The following is a 13810-nucleotide window of genomic DNA, read 5'->3' on the forward strand; positions in this document are numbered from 1 at the left end:
CAGCGGTTCATTTCACCAGTTTGATCTCTATTTGTTTGCCAATAAATCTATTTTTACTGAGTTAATTCCACATGACCTTAAACCCTCATCACACACCATCCAGATGTGTGATGAGTTTGTCAACCATCAATATTTCTTCAGGGTCCTCCTGGGAAAAGATGGAGAAGGTTGTACTTTTTTGACACTGAACACAATTCACAGCCAGGATTCAAACCTACACTGCAGGTCGAGATTTAAGCAGAAACAACTCTTAAATTTCTTGATCTCATATTAAAAGGACTTACTAGCAACCATAAAGTAACATAATTTAGTACCACTCACCACTTTATCGTGATTTGCTTTCTTTCACTTGTAAATATATTTACAGGAAATTCATAAAAAGACTGTTTACTGCAGGGGTTTTATTTTACACTAATTTTAGTTCTGGGTTCACATGCAGCTCAATTTCATCTGGAGTGGGCTGGACCAGTAAAATAGTGTCATAGTAACATTGAAGTTGAACCTTTCTTATTTACTTTTTCTCAAGTTTTTCTTATTTACAGTGCAGAGTGTGCATCTGTATTTCCACAACAATCATGACTGAATATGGCTGCAATTTTAATATAAAGTTATTTTAGTCGCACCTTCTGGTGCAAAATACAGTGAAATGTCCAAAAAACATCCATAACTGCTGCATATCAATGAAATACTTCATCAACAACAGAAGTCACAGAGGTTTGTAGTATTTTCTTTAATATTTTGCAACAGCAACGTCATTGCAACCAAAAGTAAAATAACAGGAAAATACTGAATGAATGAGGGGAGAAAGACAAGAAACTGAAAGAAAACGAAAGAAGTCATAACGAACACAGACAATAAAAGACATTACTCACTCCAAAAGTGACAAGTTAAAAAAAACAAAAACAGGTAAATACTGAGACGGCGAATCAAATGTTGTGAAATTAAAAAGTGTAAAAGGTCAGTAAAAAAGTATGGGGCTGGATTAATGGATTCAAAGTGAGTAACAGAGAGGATGCTACGGGCTGGAAGGTGGCGGTAACGATACGGATCCCATCAGCTGTGTTGGTGTCGGGCGTACAAACAGGAATGTGTCACTGATACAGAGTTCTCACACACACGCACACACACACACACATATGAAAAGTCTGCCACGGAGTGTACCATTGGACATCTTCGACTATTTACAACTCTCACTGCCTGTGCAACCAAAAGGTACTCAAAACTAGTCCTTTCATTTTTTTTCTTCTTTGTTTTCTTAGAAAAATAACTCTTTTCTATAATGGATCTGAGTTTTTTATTTTTAATTGATATATTGAAAAAAAAAAAAAAAAGAAACCCAATTTAAATGCAAATGCATATAAACCTCCAGATGAAAAGTGTGACATCTTGACTCGAGCGTGGAGTTGGATTTTGGCACTTCTTCATACAAACAGGGGGGGGAGGAGGGGGGGCATCAGCAGCGGCTGTCCAGCGGGTCCAGGGAGAAGACCGTGCCCTCTAAGGTCAGTCCCATTTTGAACCCCTCCTGGAAGACAAGCCACATGTGGTTCAGAGAGCGCGGGGGATCGTCGCCGCCGGGTCGCCTGCTCCGGCTGAGACGGGGATCAGCGATGAGCGCAAAGCTCGGAGGTTAGGAGGGAAGGAAATGCAGGAACAGCAGGGCTGTTCCCTCATGCTGGGCGGCGAGCTGCGTTCACAAACAACAGAGCATGCAACGTGAAGGGAGGAAGGAGGAGGAAGAGATGCACAGCGAGCCATTTACTAATACACTGAGACTTCTGCTTGGTGTTTGAAATGGTTTCCAGCATGCCTCGGTTTTTGTTTTTGTTCCAAGGAAGTAATTATTGCTCAATAATAAAAATTCTATTGATACATGAACTGAATGAGCTGAATATTTTGTCCAAAGTACAAAAAAAAAAACTTAATCTCAGAAAAGGTTTAGATACAAGCTGGATGCAGATGCATGTGAGGAGCATGCAGCAGCATTTGGAGCATGCAGCAGCATTTGGAGCATGCAGCAGCATGTGAGGAGCATGCAGCAGCATTTGGAGCATGCCTGCAGAACACTGTGATGAGCACTTTCACAAGGAAGAGAGAGCAAAGAGTACGAACCATCTCTGACGCTACCAGTGGAAAAGCAGAGGAAACACACATACACACACACACATTCAGGAGCTGATTCTAGTGCAATGGAGAAAAAGCAGTTTAATAGAGGAACAGCTCCTCCTGCTGGTGACACCCTGCCTACAGCGCAAACTCAACGAAGCAGCATGTTTCAACTTCAGGTTTTTTTTGTTTGCATGTCTGTCATCTCATTAATATGTCATCCTCTGTCTGTCTCTAAGTTTGTGCTGAACGATGGACATACATTAATCTCCCTTGTTTTTCACCAGAGTAAATCAGAACCACCTTTAGAATTGCTAAGCTTCTTGCTAAATATATCGGTTTGAGGAGTTTTTGATTTGCCTTCTCTGCCCCTGTGGTTGATTTTTGCCTTCACACCGACTTCCATGCTTTGACGTCATGTTTGAAATCATTGAGAAAAACCAAAGGACTTTATTGAGGCTGCAAAGCAAAGGAAACTAAGTGAATTTAAATGTAAGAACCTTCAAATATCAGCTGTTCGTTTCATCCATTTTCAAGTTCTATTTAGATTTGCGAGGCTGTGAAGGCTGATGGCCTCTGAGAGAGGAGGCTGAATGAGCTGAGAGCTTCGACACTCGGAGAGGTTTTATGAGAACATAAGAGACGCTGGTATTGACTGGAGCTGTGGCGACCTTTAATCCAGAAATTCATTCATGATAACAGGACAAAAATACAACACTACTCTATGTGAATGTAAGACAGGGACGATACAGTGAGCTGCTATTTCTGTTCAGGAAACCATAAATGAGCATCATCTTAGAGATCGTTTTTATTAAATTATCTATTTAGGAACTAATGCTTTCCGTGTGAACAGTTTTTACTGTTTCCTGATTTAACCAGATCTCACTGAAACCGGTAGATCAGGAGATCTTTCAGGAGTCAGAGAACATAAAGGAGTTTATGGATCCACAGTGTGAAGCAGGAGAGCAGCAGAGACGGTTTGTTCAGAGCTGCGTTTCTCTCTGAGCTCACCTGCATCTCGTCCAGCTTGGACTGAATATCCGGGGGGAAGTCGGCCGAGCCGCAGGTGAACGGATCGAAAGGCTCGGCGCCAAACAGATCTTTCCCTGCAAACAAAGGTAGCAGATCAACATGACACAGAGTCGAATCGCGAACAGAATTCTGATTTGTTTGTTATGTCCTCTGCATACTTTCAAATCCCTTGCTACTCTGGATACGAGGTATAAGGTAGGGGTGCACTGATACCCCTTTTTTAAAGAACAAGGACTAACCTTTAGCGACTTTCATAGTTTAATCTTGAAATTCTTATTGGAACTCAACCTTGTGAAAGGAGATCTCACAGTGAAAAAGCTCTCCACTCACTTATATCCGGGGGCAATGTGGTTGGAGGAGGTGGCGGGCAGCCGTTGCTGGCCTGCGTGGGAACCAGCGGCGTCACCGGAGAGAAGGGAACCATGTCGAAGATGTCGGTGGACTGCGGCTTCATGGAGATGCTTCCGACCTGCAGAGTGTTGAAAACGGGTTAGAGCTGCATGTCCGCCTGTACGCAGACGACACAGCTCTGTCGGCGCCAGGACAGGAGAAGCAGAACACAGAGAGGAAAAAAAGGAAGCAGAAGGTAGTTACGCGAGGCCGCGGGATGCTGCAGCCCTCGGCAGGTTTAGCAGGAAGGAGAGCGGGTTTGGCAGGCGGAGGAGTTAGTAGCCCGCTGGACAGGTTGGACTCCGGCGAGCTCATGGGGGTGAGCGTGACCGAGGAGATCTCCAGACAGGAGAGCGACTTGATGCTGTGACACCAGAAGAGAGAGGACGGCCTCTGCAGCATGTACGCTTCGTTAGCGGCGTTTATGTGCAGCGGCTGAGGGAAAGACGGCAGACAGAGAGTGACACTGAGACGGGGCGGCGTCGCAGGTGATCGCAGGAGGCTGTCACCGGCGCCGGCATTTGGCCCAATTAGACAGCGAACGCATCCCATTCCTCATCAGACCGATCAGGTGTGTAATTGCTTTGCTTCAGAAGCGGCTCAGACCTCCAGATAGCAGCGGTCAGTCCGAACCCGAGGCCATTTAATCACAAGAGCAGTATCTGCACACACAGCTGTCACTAAACACTCTTTAAAAGCTCCCCTGCTTCACCTCCTTACAGGAAATGCTAATTTTTCTGTCCTCGTTTTGGCTGATTCAGAGCATATGGATCAAATTATCAGACCGTCAGGAAGAATTTGTGCTGCTGAAACGTGGCTTCATCCCCTTAAAGTACAAATCTGTTGAAGTGTGTGTGCACAGCTCCACTCAGCACTGTAAGAACCGAAGCCTTCGGTGGCCAGAAGTATCTAAAGCCTGTACTCATTAATGAGTTCATTGACTTTAAAGCTGCTTTCTGCTTGTCGTACAAATAGTCCATGTCGAAGCAAATAGGGCTGGAACAACCGCGGACGGCTAATTGTGTAATACCTGCCAAAAGTGGACTAATTATAGGTTTTTTCCAGGTAATGAAGCCCATGATCTAATAAGATTAAGATGAGATATTTAAAAAAAAAAAAAAAAAGTCCCATAATATGGGAATTGACATTGTTGTGACATAAAGTGGACAGTTATAAAAAGAATACAAACAATAATAATACATATTAAAAACAATAACAAAAGTAACAATGATGTGAAACCGTGACAATATTTATGATTCATTACATGATTGAAGTAGCATTAAAACCATTAGTTCCAGGCAGAGTGGAAGGGTTAGTAGTTTTCATATTCATTTTGCCATGCTTGAAAGAAGTATTTTATTATTTCAATACATCTTTGTCTTTATTACATTTTGATTGGCAAAATACTGTTGAATATTGCAAGAATGCTGTGATTTATGATAACTACAAACACTTTAGCAGCTGATGGTTAAAGCCTTTGATTTGTTCTTCTAAATACATGAATTTTTCTTGAACCATATTTCATATCAGTTGCAACTGAGATGTTTTCCTGTTTTATTTCTATGTGTTTTCCCATCATTTTATGGGAATCTTAGTCCAAAAGATTGGTGAAATATACAGTTTTTCAAATATATTTGTCTTGCAATGCCAAGATACACCACACGATGGTGTAGTGAGTCCATGTATTGATAAGTTGAAGCTTTAGACTGATGTACTGATAATTTACTTGCATGTATTGCAGTATTGGTGCAGCTGGTACGTACCGGGGGGACATTAGCGATCATCAGCTGTTCCTCCAGCTCTTGAAGCTGCTTCTTCAACTCAGAGTTTTCCGTTTCCAGTTCTTGAATCTGAAAAAAAAAGGAAAATAAAATAAAAATAAAGGCACAGCGTAAGACAAGGGGAAAATAAATTGTGTGCTCATAACAAATTAAAGATTTTATATCACAGCGACGTATTATAAATGTTCCATTGCTTTGGTCTTTCTGATGAAACGGTGCAGCATAGTGCGGCTCTACAGCTGAAAAAGCAGCTCCTCAACAACAGCCGACACAACAAAAGGTACTGGAATGACCAATACCTGTGAAAAATGTCATATAACTTCACATTTCTCTTATTAAAGTACCATAAAACTTGTGAATTATTCCATCGATGGCAACTAAATCCATAAAATCATTTCTGAATATCTAACTCAGCATGTGCGTCTCAGCCTGGAGTCCATCAGTTCGTACATTAAGGGGGGACAAAAAAGTTGACAAATTTTTAATTTAAAGAGAAAAAGCCATTTTCTGACCCAGCAGGGTGACTTTTGAGCAAACGTTCGTCAAACCGGGGCGGGCAGCCATGCATTCTGGCCCTGCTGATGGTCTGCTGAGCATTAATCGCAGCGGGACGTTTAATGAGAGTCAAAATAAACTATTAGAGATTAATGTTTCTCAGCATGAACTCAGCTGTGAATGAAGCTAAAGACTGAAGTACAGCTCATTGTGCAGGTACATTGCTGAGGCTGACCTTGGGACGCATGCGGATCCTGAACTAACGTGTGATATAAACATCAGCAGTAGAAAACAGAAGCAGAAATGAAACGAGGACAGAGGTCACTGAGTTTGAGCGAAGCTGCTCCTACTCTCTTCTGGAGGCTTCCGATCTGTTTCCTGGTTTCCACATCTTTGCCCCCGGACTCCAAGAACTTCTTGTAGGCCAAGTCGAAGGCCTGACCGATGGTCAGAGTGATCTCTTCTGCCTGAAACGCCGAGAAAACGACGACTCATAAATCTGGCTTCATCTTCCATCAGTACAGATTTTTTTTTCTTTTTACCAAGATGTCAAAACGTCGACATCCACCATGATCATCGTGATCAAAGCCGGAGATGCTTACACATTTCTCACTGTCGAACACGTAGCAGAGGTGTTTGTTGGACTCAGAGTCTTTGCAGATGAAAGTAAATATTCTTTTGTCGGTCTTGTCATCGGCGCAGAAGGATATCCTGTGTAACTGGCAGTTATGCTGCACATCCTGGAAATAAACAAACAAACAAACAAACACACTGCATTCGTTATTTAATCCCTGAGAGACTGCTGAGCACAAACCAACGCCTTTAATTCATGGTGTTTACTTTCAAGTATACCTTCAGGACTCATGAATATGTTTGCCAAATAAATAAAGGTCCAAGCTTTGGGCTCACTTTTGTCTTGGGGTCTAATATTTTCACGCCATAAATGGAGATTTGCAGTTCCACCTTGGGGGTCTTCTGGCCCTCCGACTTCTTGATGTGCCTCTGGAACTGAACATCGGAGAAAATAAAGGGTCATAAAAAGATCTGTTATTCATTATAATATTTAAATGCAAAATAAAACACACCCTGGTGAGATACAAAGAAAAAGAAAGTTTACTCTACATTAAAAAAAAAAACTGTTTTGTAGAGTTTTGAGACGAACTGGTGGCAATAAATCTGAAAGAAGAGTCTCGGCTCCCAGCGTCTGAACGGCACTGGGAGTTTGTGCAGGGAGATGTAATCATTAAGGCAACGCGTTTTACAAGAGAAATGAAATGTGTGATCCATTTAGCGGGCCCTTTTTGAGCCCTGCCAAAAACTATTTAATTCTGCCACAGCTTTGTTGCCAAGCGGTATAAAATGCTCAATGGAACTGGCAGCGAGTTTAGGTCAATAACTACCAAAATCAAAAGGAGGGTGTATTTAATGAGGAAAAAGGAAACTGGAGGAGTGATAATCCACTGGGAACACTTTTAAAATACTGTAATAAGAAAAAGATATGGACACTTTAGGTTTTTAGACCCCTACATCGGGGAAATGTCTGAGGTCTCCTGAAATCATCCTTCAACACGACAGCGAGCCCGAACGGAGCAGGAAGGGACAATCTGCAGCCTCGAGAACGAGACGTCCTCGAACAGACGGTGTGATCCCGCCAGATCATCACACCAGAACACAACTGCTCCACAAGGTGGTCCTTCCACTAATGTTTCCTCCTCTTTCACGATCTGTTACATTGCTTGTGAAACTGTTGTTGCTTTAATCACTGCATCACATTCAAGCAGTTTAACTTGGCAGCTGCGCAGTTGAGTCGACCAGTTCGGCATTCGTGACACTGTCAGAAAGTTATGGAAAGCCGTCTGCGGTCATACATCCTTCAAATCATAGTGTTTAGCCAGAATTAAACATTTACATACACCCAAAAAGCAAGATCTTTGTTCGAATTTCTACGAATCTAAAAGAATCAAAGACTGCCTCCAACACTGAGGCAATAAATCAATATATTCCGTCAAGCTTTCAGGGTAATCTTGCATCATTTCACGCCAACATTTCAGGGCCTGCAGACATAAACAAGACTAGACAAAGGACGACAAGTTTGAGTTCCAGGGATATTCACCTAACCTGAGGAAAAAAATCCCATTTTTATATGCTACCTGGCAGAAGGATCCCCTCATTTACACAAAGCCATGGATTTATCTTTTTAACCTTCGCACGATCTGCGGGAGAATAGCTGAATCTGCTCTTATTGCCAGTGTATCTGGGAGAGTAACCATGGAGCTTTGGTTCAGAAAGATCAAATGTAACGTAACAATGGAGGTTTGGGGGGACCGAGCTTCCCCCCTTCCAGCGGCCTCCCAGATTCAGTCAGCTCTTGGCAGGAGGAGACGGAGCGGAGGCCAGCAGGCAGCGAGTCGCAGCCACGTTACCAAGAAGCTGTGAGAACGGAGAGTTGCAGAGTTGCGGCTTTTCCCATGCCCGAAAGCTCCGATTAAATGTCACTAATGTGGTGGTGTATGTGTCTGGAAAGACATCCAGGTTAAGTGCTGTTCACTATTCATCAGTCAAACTGCATCCGAGCTCCTAACCTGAATCTGAAATGACAGAAGAAGCTGACTGTAAGGCCTTTTCAGAATAAAACTCTGAACATGACACCCTGAACTGACCACTGGATAAATATTGGAACCTTATAACCTCTGGTACAGAGATCAAACGCTCACTTTGGGAGATTTTAAGTCAGATTTAGCCACTTTAAAATGTCACATTACCTATTTAAATCAATATTTAATTTAAAAAAACTAAGTAGGAGATTGAACTGGATGAAATATAATGCTATACCAACAGAAAGTTGCCCAGCTCAGCAGTTTGTCTCAGTTCTGTCAGCGAGTTGCTTTGGGTGTGATCAGCATTACTTCCCCACTAAAAAAAAAAAAAAAAACAAAGCTCTGAAATTACCCATTCAGTGAACGGTTTCCAGACTCAGACATTTGCATTCAAGACTGTACTTCTGGCTACCTGACAAACTCAATCCAATATTCACTCTGTGTTGGTGTCCAAGCTTCCTGAGGGAAATCTGTGGCTCTTGAGCCGCTAAAAGCTTCCCTGTGCTCACTAGCTAGCAGCTAGATGCTAGAACAAGGTGTGTTCATCTCAAATTCACCTCAGGAAACTGTTAGATGATCATGAGATTTGTGGGAGAAAGCAAAACAGACGTCTTGAGGAAGCTCATATTGATGTTTTTATTAACAAATAGGCCAAAATGTGTTGGTGAGTGTTTGCACGGCTGCCTTCGTTCTGCCAAAACCCCTGCACTGCGCGGACTGAGGAAGTCGGATATGCTGCCAGTGCTTCATGTGCAAATTATATGGTTTCCACAATTTCAGCGTTGGACCTAAAACAGAAGGCTCCGTGGCAGATAGATACTCCTCCACGTTCAGTTCTCCATCCACCTGTCCAAGGCTGACGGGCCAAACTGCAGTGCTTATCCAGCAGTTCCAGACACCTGGAGGCCCAGGAGGTACGAAAAAAAACAAAACAAAAAAAACTCCAAGGGCACCTTGCTGGTGACGAATGAGGGAGGGGGGGGCGTTTGTCACTCAGGCCCAGCTCTCCCGGTGTCACTCAGGAACACCGTGTGATCCCGCAGGCTACGGCCGACTCTGAAGACAGGCTCCTACCTTCAGCTTCCGCACGGCATCCTTCACAACTTCGGTGCCTTTCGGGGCTTCGACCTCCGTGTTTCCAAGGAACTGGAGAGGGAAGGAAAAGAAAAATCTGTGTTGTGGTACAGACACAGTAAAAGAATGCAATATGAATTCTTAAGGTGAGTGGCTGAATAACAAAAACATGCTGGAAGTGTGGCATGACAATGAGTTCTGGCCTACAGTGATTTTAAACTCAGGGTCTCAGACCCTTTTGAGCCAGAAATCATGGACACAAAAACCTTTGAAGGTACCTGCGTTTGCATACTGATCACAATAATCCCTATAATGTTATTCCAAAACAGAGAACGAGCCTTTACTAAATTCCATCTGGGAGGGAATCGCTGATTAAAGCCACTTCTTCTCTTCTCCAACAGATGGAGCCATTAACCTTTGAGGCCGGACACCAAGTATTCGGTCTGGAAGCAGGAACAGTGACTGTTCCAGTTTCACACACTCACACACCTTTGTTGCCTCCCCACCTTTATGTGTGGAGCCTGTTCTAATATCAGACTTCATAAACACTGTTGTCAGACTCTTAAAGGTTGGGGGGGGACAAATCCGAAACAACAATGTGTGTTGCCGGAAACATCTCAGACTGATGAGAATTGTCTCGAAGACACAATCAATTCTGTGTGAATTCTCCCGTGACCGAGCTGTACTAACCCTCCTCTCAGTTTCGGGAGCACCTTACAGACTGCAGCCTCCCCGATGGTGTGTTCGGATTGCTTTATCTCACTAGGGATTTTTTTTTTTCTCTAGAAAACAAACCTTCATGTGTTCAGAGCCTTTAATTACCTCGACAATTCTTCATTTATTACCGTGGCAGAACAAAACAGGCTCTGATGCTTGAGTAGTAGTTTTATAAATTAATAAATCTGAATTATTTGTTGAACTTGTGCCAGCATGGAGCCTTCAATTAATTTCCTGAAAACTACTCAGGAAAAAAAACAAAAAAACAACCAAGAGCAGACCCGTGCTTATCGATGGAGCCAGAGAACAGATTGGGGGGTTTAAACCAAAGTGTCAGTATTCCACACCGCTGTGACAAATGTACTCTACAAACTGGCGGTCATGTCTGGAGGAGCCGCTGACAGATGCCCAGAATAGAAATGGAGGAGCACTTGTTCCTGACCAGTGCGTCGACTGGGGAGGTTTCACCAGGCGAGGCGAGCTCGGAGGCTCATCCATCAACCGGTGCATGCAGCTGAAACCCCATCCACCCCTCTCCTCACATTCCACACGGCGACGACTCGTGCTTACACACTCACACACACACAGGACTTCGGCCCTGTAGCAGGTCTGATAAGTTCATCGGGATGACACACTGACGATCTGAGTCCCACCGCGGTGACTGATGTGCTCACTAACCTTGAGGTTGCTGAATCCTTTCATTCATTTCAAAGCTTTACGCAGATCTTCGCTGTGGCCAATTAAAGAGACTTCTGAATGCAGTCCCATTGTTGATGATAGACGTCACACTGACAGCTGCTCTGAAGGCCGCCTGTCAACAGTTTCCTTTCTCTTTTTGCCCACAGGTCCGTTTTGAAGCGGCGCCCACAGAGGACTTTGAGGACTCGTGCCAGAAAGCGACTGCCGCTTCCGCCGTCACGTAAAGCTAATTAAACACCAAACACGAAGACACCGGCAGACCAGACAACTCTCGGCCGCCGCTCCATCTGATGAAAGCTCGAAATCTGCATGTTTCCTTCCACCAGCTGTGTGCTGGCTCCAGCGAATAATTATCGTCATTGATTATCCTCTCAATTAATTGCTTTGTCTATGAAATGCCAGAAACATTGATCAAATGTCTGATCTCGAGCCTCACCTCAAAGAAGTGGCCTTTAGAGATTGATCTTTAGGAAGCGAGTGAAGTAATTAGATCTGTGGTTCAGGTTATCACTGGAGTTTTGTCGGAATATGCTTTATTTAGTTAACGGTGAGATTAAGAGGAGGGTTTTAATGTCGGATTCTCTGATTTAATGTCACAATTAAACTAAACTAATCATACTTGATGAACCTCTTTGAGGAAATTCCTTTTTCTCCATTGACCAGGGAGCTGATGGCAGTCAAGGGTCTTGCTCAGCGACCCACAGTGGCGACCCGTCCACTCTGGGTTTCAAACCTGTGAACTTCTGCTCTTAAGTCCACTTCTCAGCCTCTTGGTCACCGCTGCCTGAAACCGATCAATGGAGGCGATTCCACCGGGGTTTGAGTGAAGCCACGGTACAGTATTTAAAGCTACCAATTAACCTCAAATACCTGGACCGCTTCTGGACTGTGAGATGAAATCGGACGGCCAAGAGAAACTCCACAAAGTTTTGGGGCTAGGTAGGAAATTTCTAATTACTCCTTTGACGAAGTCAGGCTTGTTTGTTTACTTCCGTTGTCTTTGGAGGAAAACGAAGACGGTCCAGCAGAGCCACAGCTGGGGAAACAGTCCTGAGACGATTCTCCTCAATGTCAGAGTAGGTTTTTGATTGATTTTATTGAGTTAGCATGAGGATTAGAGAGGAATATTTACACCGTTCAAATGTTTCGAATGGCAATCAGAGGACATGCTAAAAAAGCACACACACAGGTGTTATGGGAGCTGGTGGGACAGGACCATACTATGAGTTAAAGCAGGAAGGATGTGCAGTGTAAAGAATTCTAAATTCAAAAACCCCTGTAAAAGGTAGCAGCCAGAAAGAAATCCATCAGAACAGAACCTTTCCAGAAAAGAGTGTCAATAACTGATCAAACACACTGCACGAGCCTGACCTCATCAAACAACACAGGAGAAAAATTAGTCTTCATTGAAAGAGTGAAATTGAATTAACCGGGTGCAGTTAATGTGCCGAGCTCCATCCACCCACGGACAGGCGGATACACATAAATACGAAAATCACTCAACATCACCAGAACTCAGTAAAATATGCTATTAGGAGATGGAAGGAACACGGCGCAGAGAACTCCCAGCTAAATTGAGAGGCTCTGCAAGGGGTTCATTACCTGATATCTCTCTGCTGAAATCAATCTTCAATTTAACATTCATCAGTTTGGAAAGTCATCCGGGAAATCATTACGACAATGTTTGGTTTAATAAAGCCATCAGCATAAGTAATTACTATTTGATGGGCACTGCACATGTTAAATTTGCTCTTTAAGATATTTTCTGAATAAACTTTATTATATTATATTAAGCAATGAAAACTAATGAAATAAACTTTAGCCAATAGCAATGTAACTAATCATCTTTCCAATGTCCGCGTTCTCGCCATCCACTAGTGGTCTAACAGGAAAACCACACTGTCTTCAGCGTTTATGTGGAAACGAACATCGTTTCCAAAATGTTATGGAAACGCACAAGCTCTCTGAAATGAAAACGCAAAAAGGAAGCGTTTTCACTCGGTAATGTTGTATAAATGGCTCCTTAGAGACGAAAGGTTTCTTCATATCAGCCTAACAGGAAACCCTCAGTAGTGGGAGCTGGATATCTGATGATCCACGCTCTGCTCAAACGGCTTCTTTGTGGTGAAGATAAAACTTTCGGGGGGAGATTTAGAGGTGTTGGAGCTCCACCTCCGCTCCAGCTCGGCTTTGCCGGAGCACAGGATGCAGGATGACAGATGCGGCGCCCCGTGGGAGAGAGATTCTTTGTCGAAATGAAGCAGAAAACCCAGACTGACAGGGAAATGCTCCCAAAGAGAGACATTCCTCCTTCAAAAAGTGTTTGCTGGTATTTGAAAAGCAGACCTTTTTGAGAGAAAAGAAGCGTTTTGTAGGACAACCTGATTCCAGTGGAGACTGGGAGTGAAGATTTCACTTGAAGTTACTCTCACATCAGGACCAGCAGAGCTTGCTCGCTTTGACAAAGTCACTTTACATAAAGACATGCAGGCTCATTAAAAATAAACAAATCAAGAGAGCTAAAACACACAGAGACTCTTTCAAATTAAAATTTGACAGGGAGGATTTCCCCCCGCCGGAGCACCACGGGAGGACAGCTGCTTCCAAAGATAAATAAGGGAACATCCAGTTTTTGACAGGTCACTCCAGTTTGAAAGAAAATGAAATCTAGTCCTCCTGGAAATGTAAATTATCAATGTCAGTTACACAAGTTTGGAAGGGAAATTAAATGAACGTCGGGCCGATCTGATGTTTCCCAGACAGTTTCTGACACTTCGATCTGAGGCCACACACTCCGAGAGAGAGCGGGGTTCTTTAGCAGGGCATTACCAAAGAGCAGGGGCCGCTGGACCGGGGTGAAAAGGCCCGGGAGGGACGCATCAGAGGGCACATTGACTGAGAGGTTTAAGGAAAGGGGGA

The 13810-nt window shown here is 43.5% G+C and overlaps 1 protein-coding gene across 8 annotated transcripts in view; it reads right to left on the reverse strand.

Annotated features, from left to right (window-relative positions):
* Positions 1–715: 715 nt before the first annotated feature.
* Positions 716–13810, reverse strand: part of gulp1a (GULP PTB domain containing engulfment adaptor 1a) — an 87167-nt gene continuing 74072 nt past the window's right edge. For 5 of the 8 annotated variants that reach the window (XM_030111452.1, XM_030111453.1, XM_030111456.1 and 2 more), the window contains 9 exons: positions 9476–9547; positions 6714–6812; positions 6407–6544; positions 6155–6271; positions 5292–5378; positions 3733–3963; positions 3469–3607; positions 3118–3212; positions 716–1525 (listed from right to left, as the gene is read on the reverse strand). In XM_030111452.1, the coding sequence (XP_029967312.1) occupies positions 1454–1525; positions 3118–3212; positions 3469–3607; positions 3733–3963; positions 5292–5378; positions 6155–6271; positions 6407–6544; positions 6714–6812; positions 9476–9547 (1050 nt within the window). In that variant the 3' untranslated portion in view covers positions 716–1453. Of the gene's footprint in view, positions 1526–2112; positions 2124–3117; positions 3213–3468; positions 3608–3732; positions 3964–5291; positions 5379–6154; positions 6272–6406; positions 6545–6713; positions 6813–9475; positions 9548–13810 lie in introns of all 8 variants that reach the window. The other 3 variants (XM_030111458.1, XM_030111460.1, XM_030111459.1) reach the window with 3 other exon arrangements.

Source organism: Salarias fasciatus, chromosome 16 (assembly GCF_902148845.1).
Source record: "Salarias fasciatus chromosome 16, fSalaFa1.1, whole genome shotgun sequence".
Classification (NCBI taxonomy): domain Eukaryota; kingdom Metazoa; phylum Chordata; class Actinopteri; order Blenniiformes; family Blenniidae; genus Salarias; species Salarias fasciatus.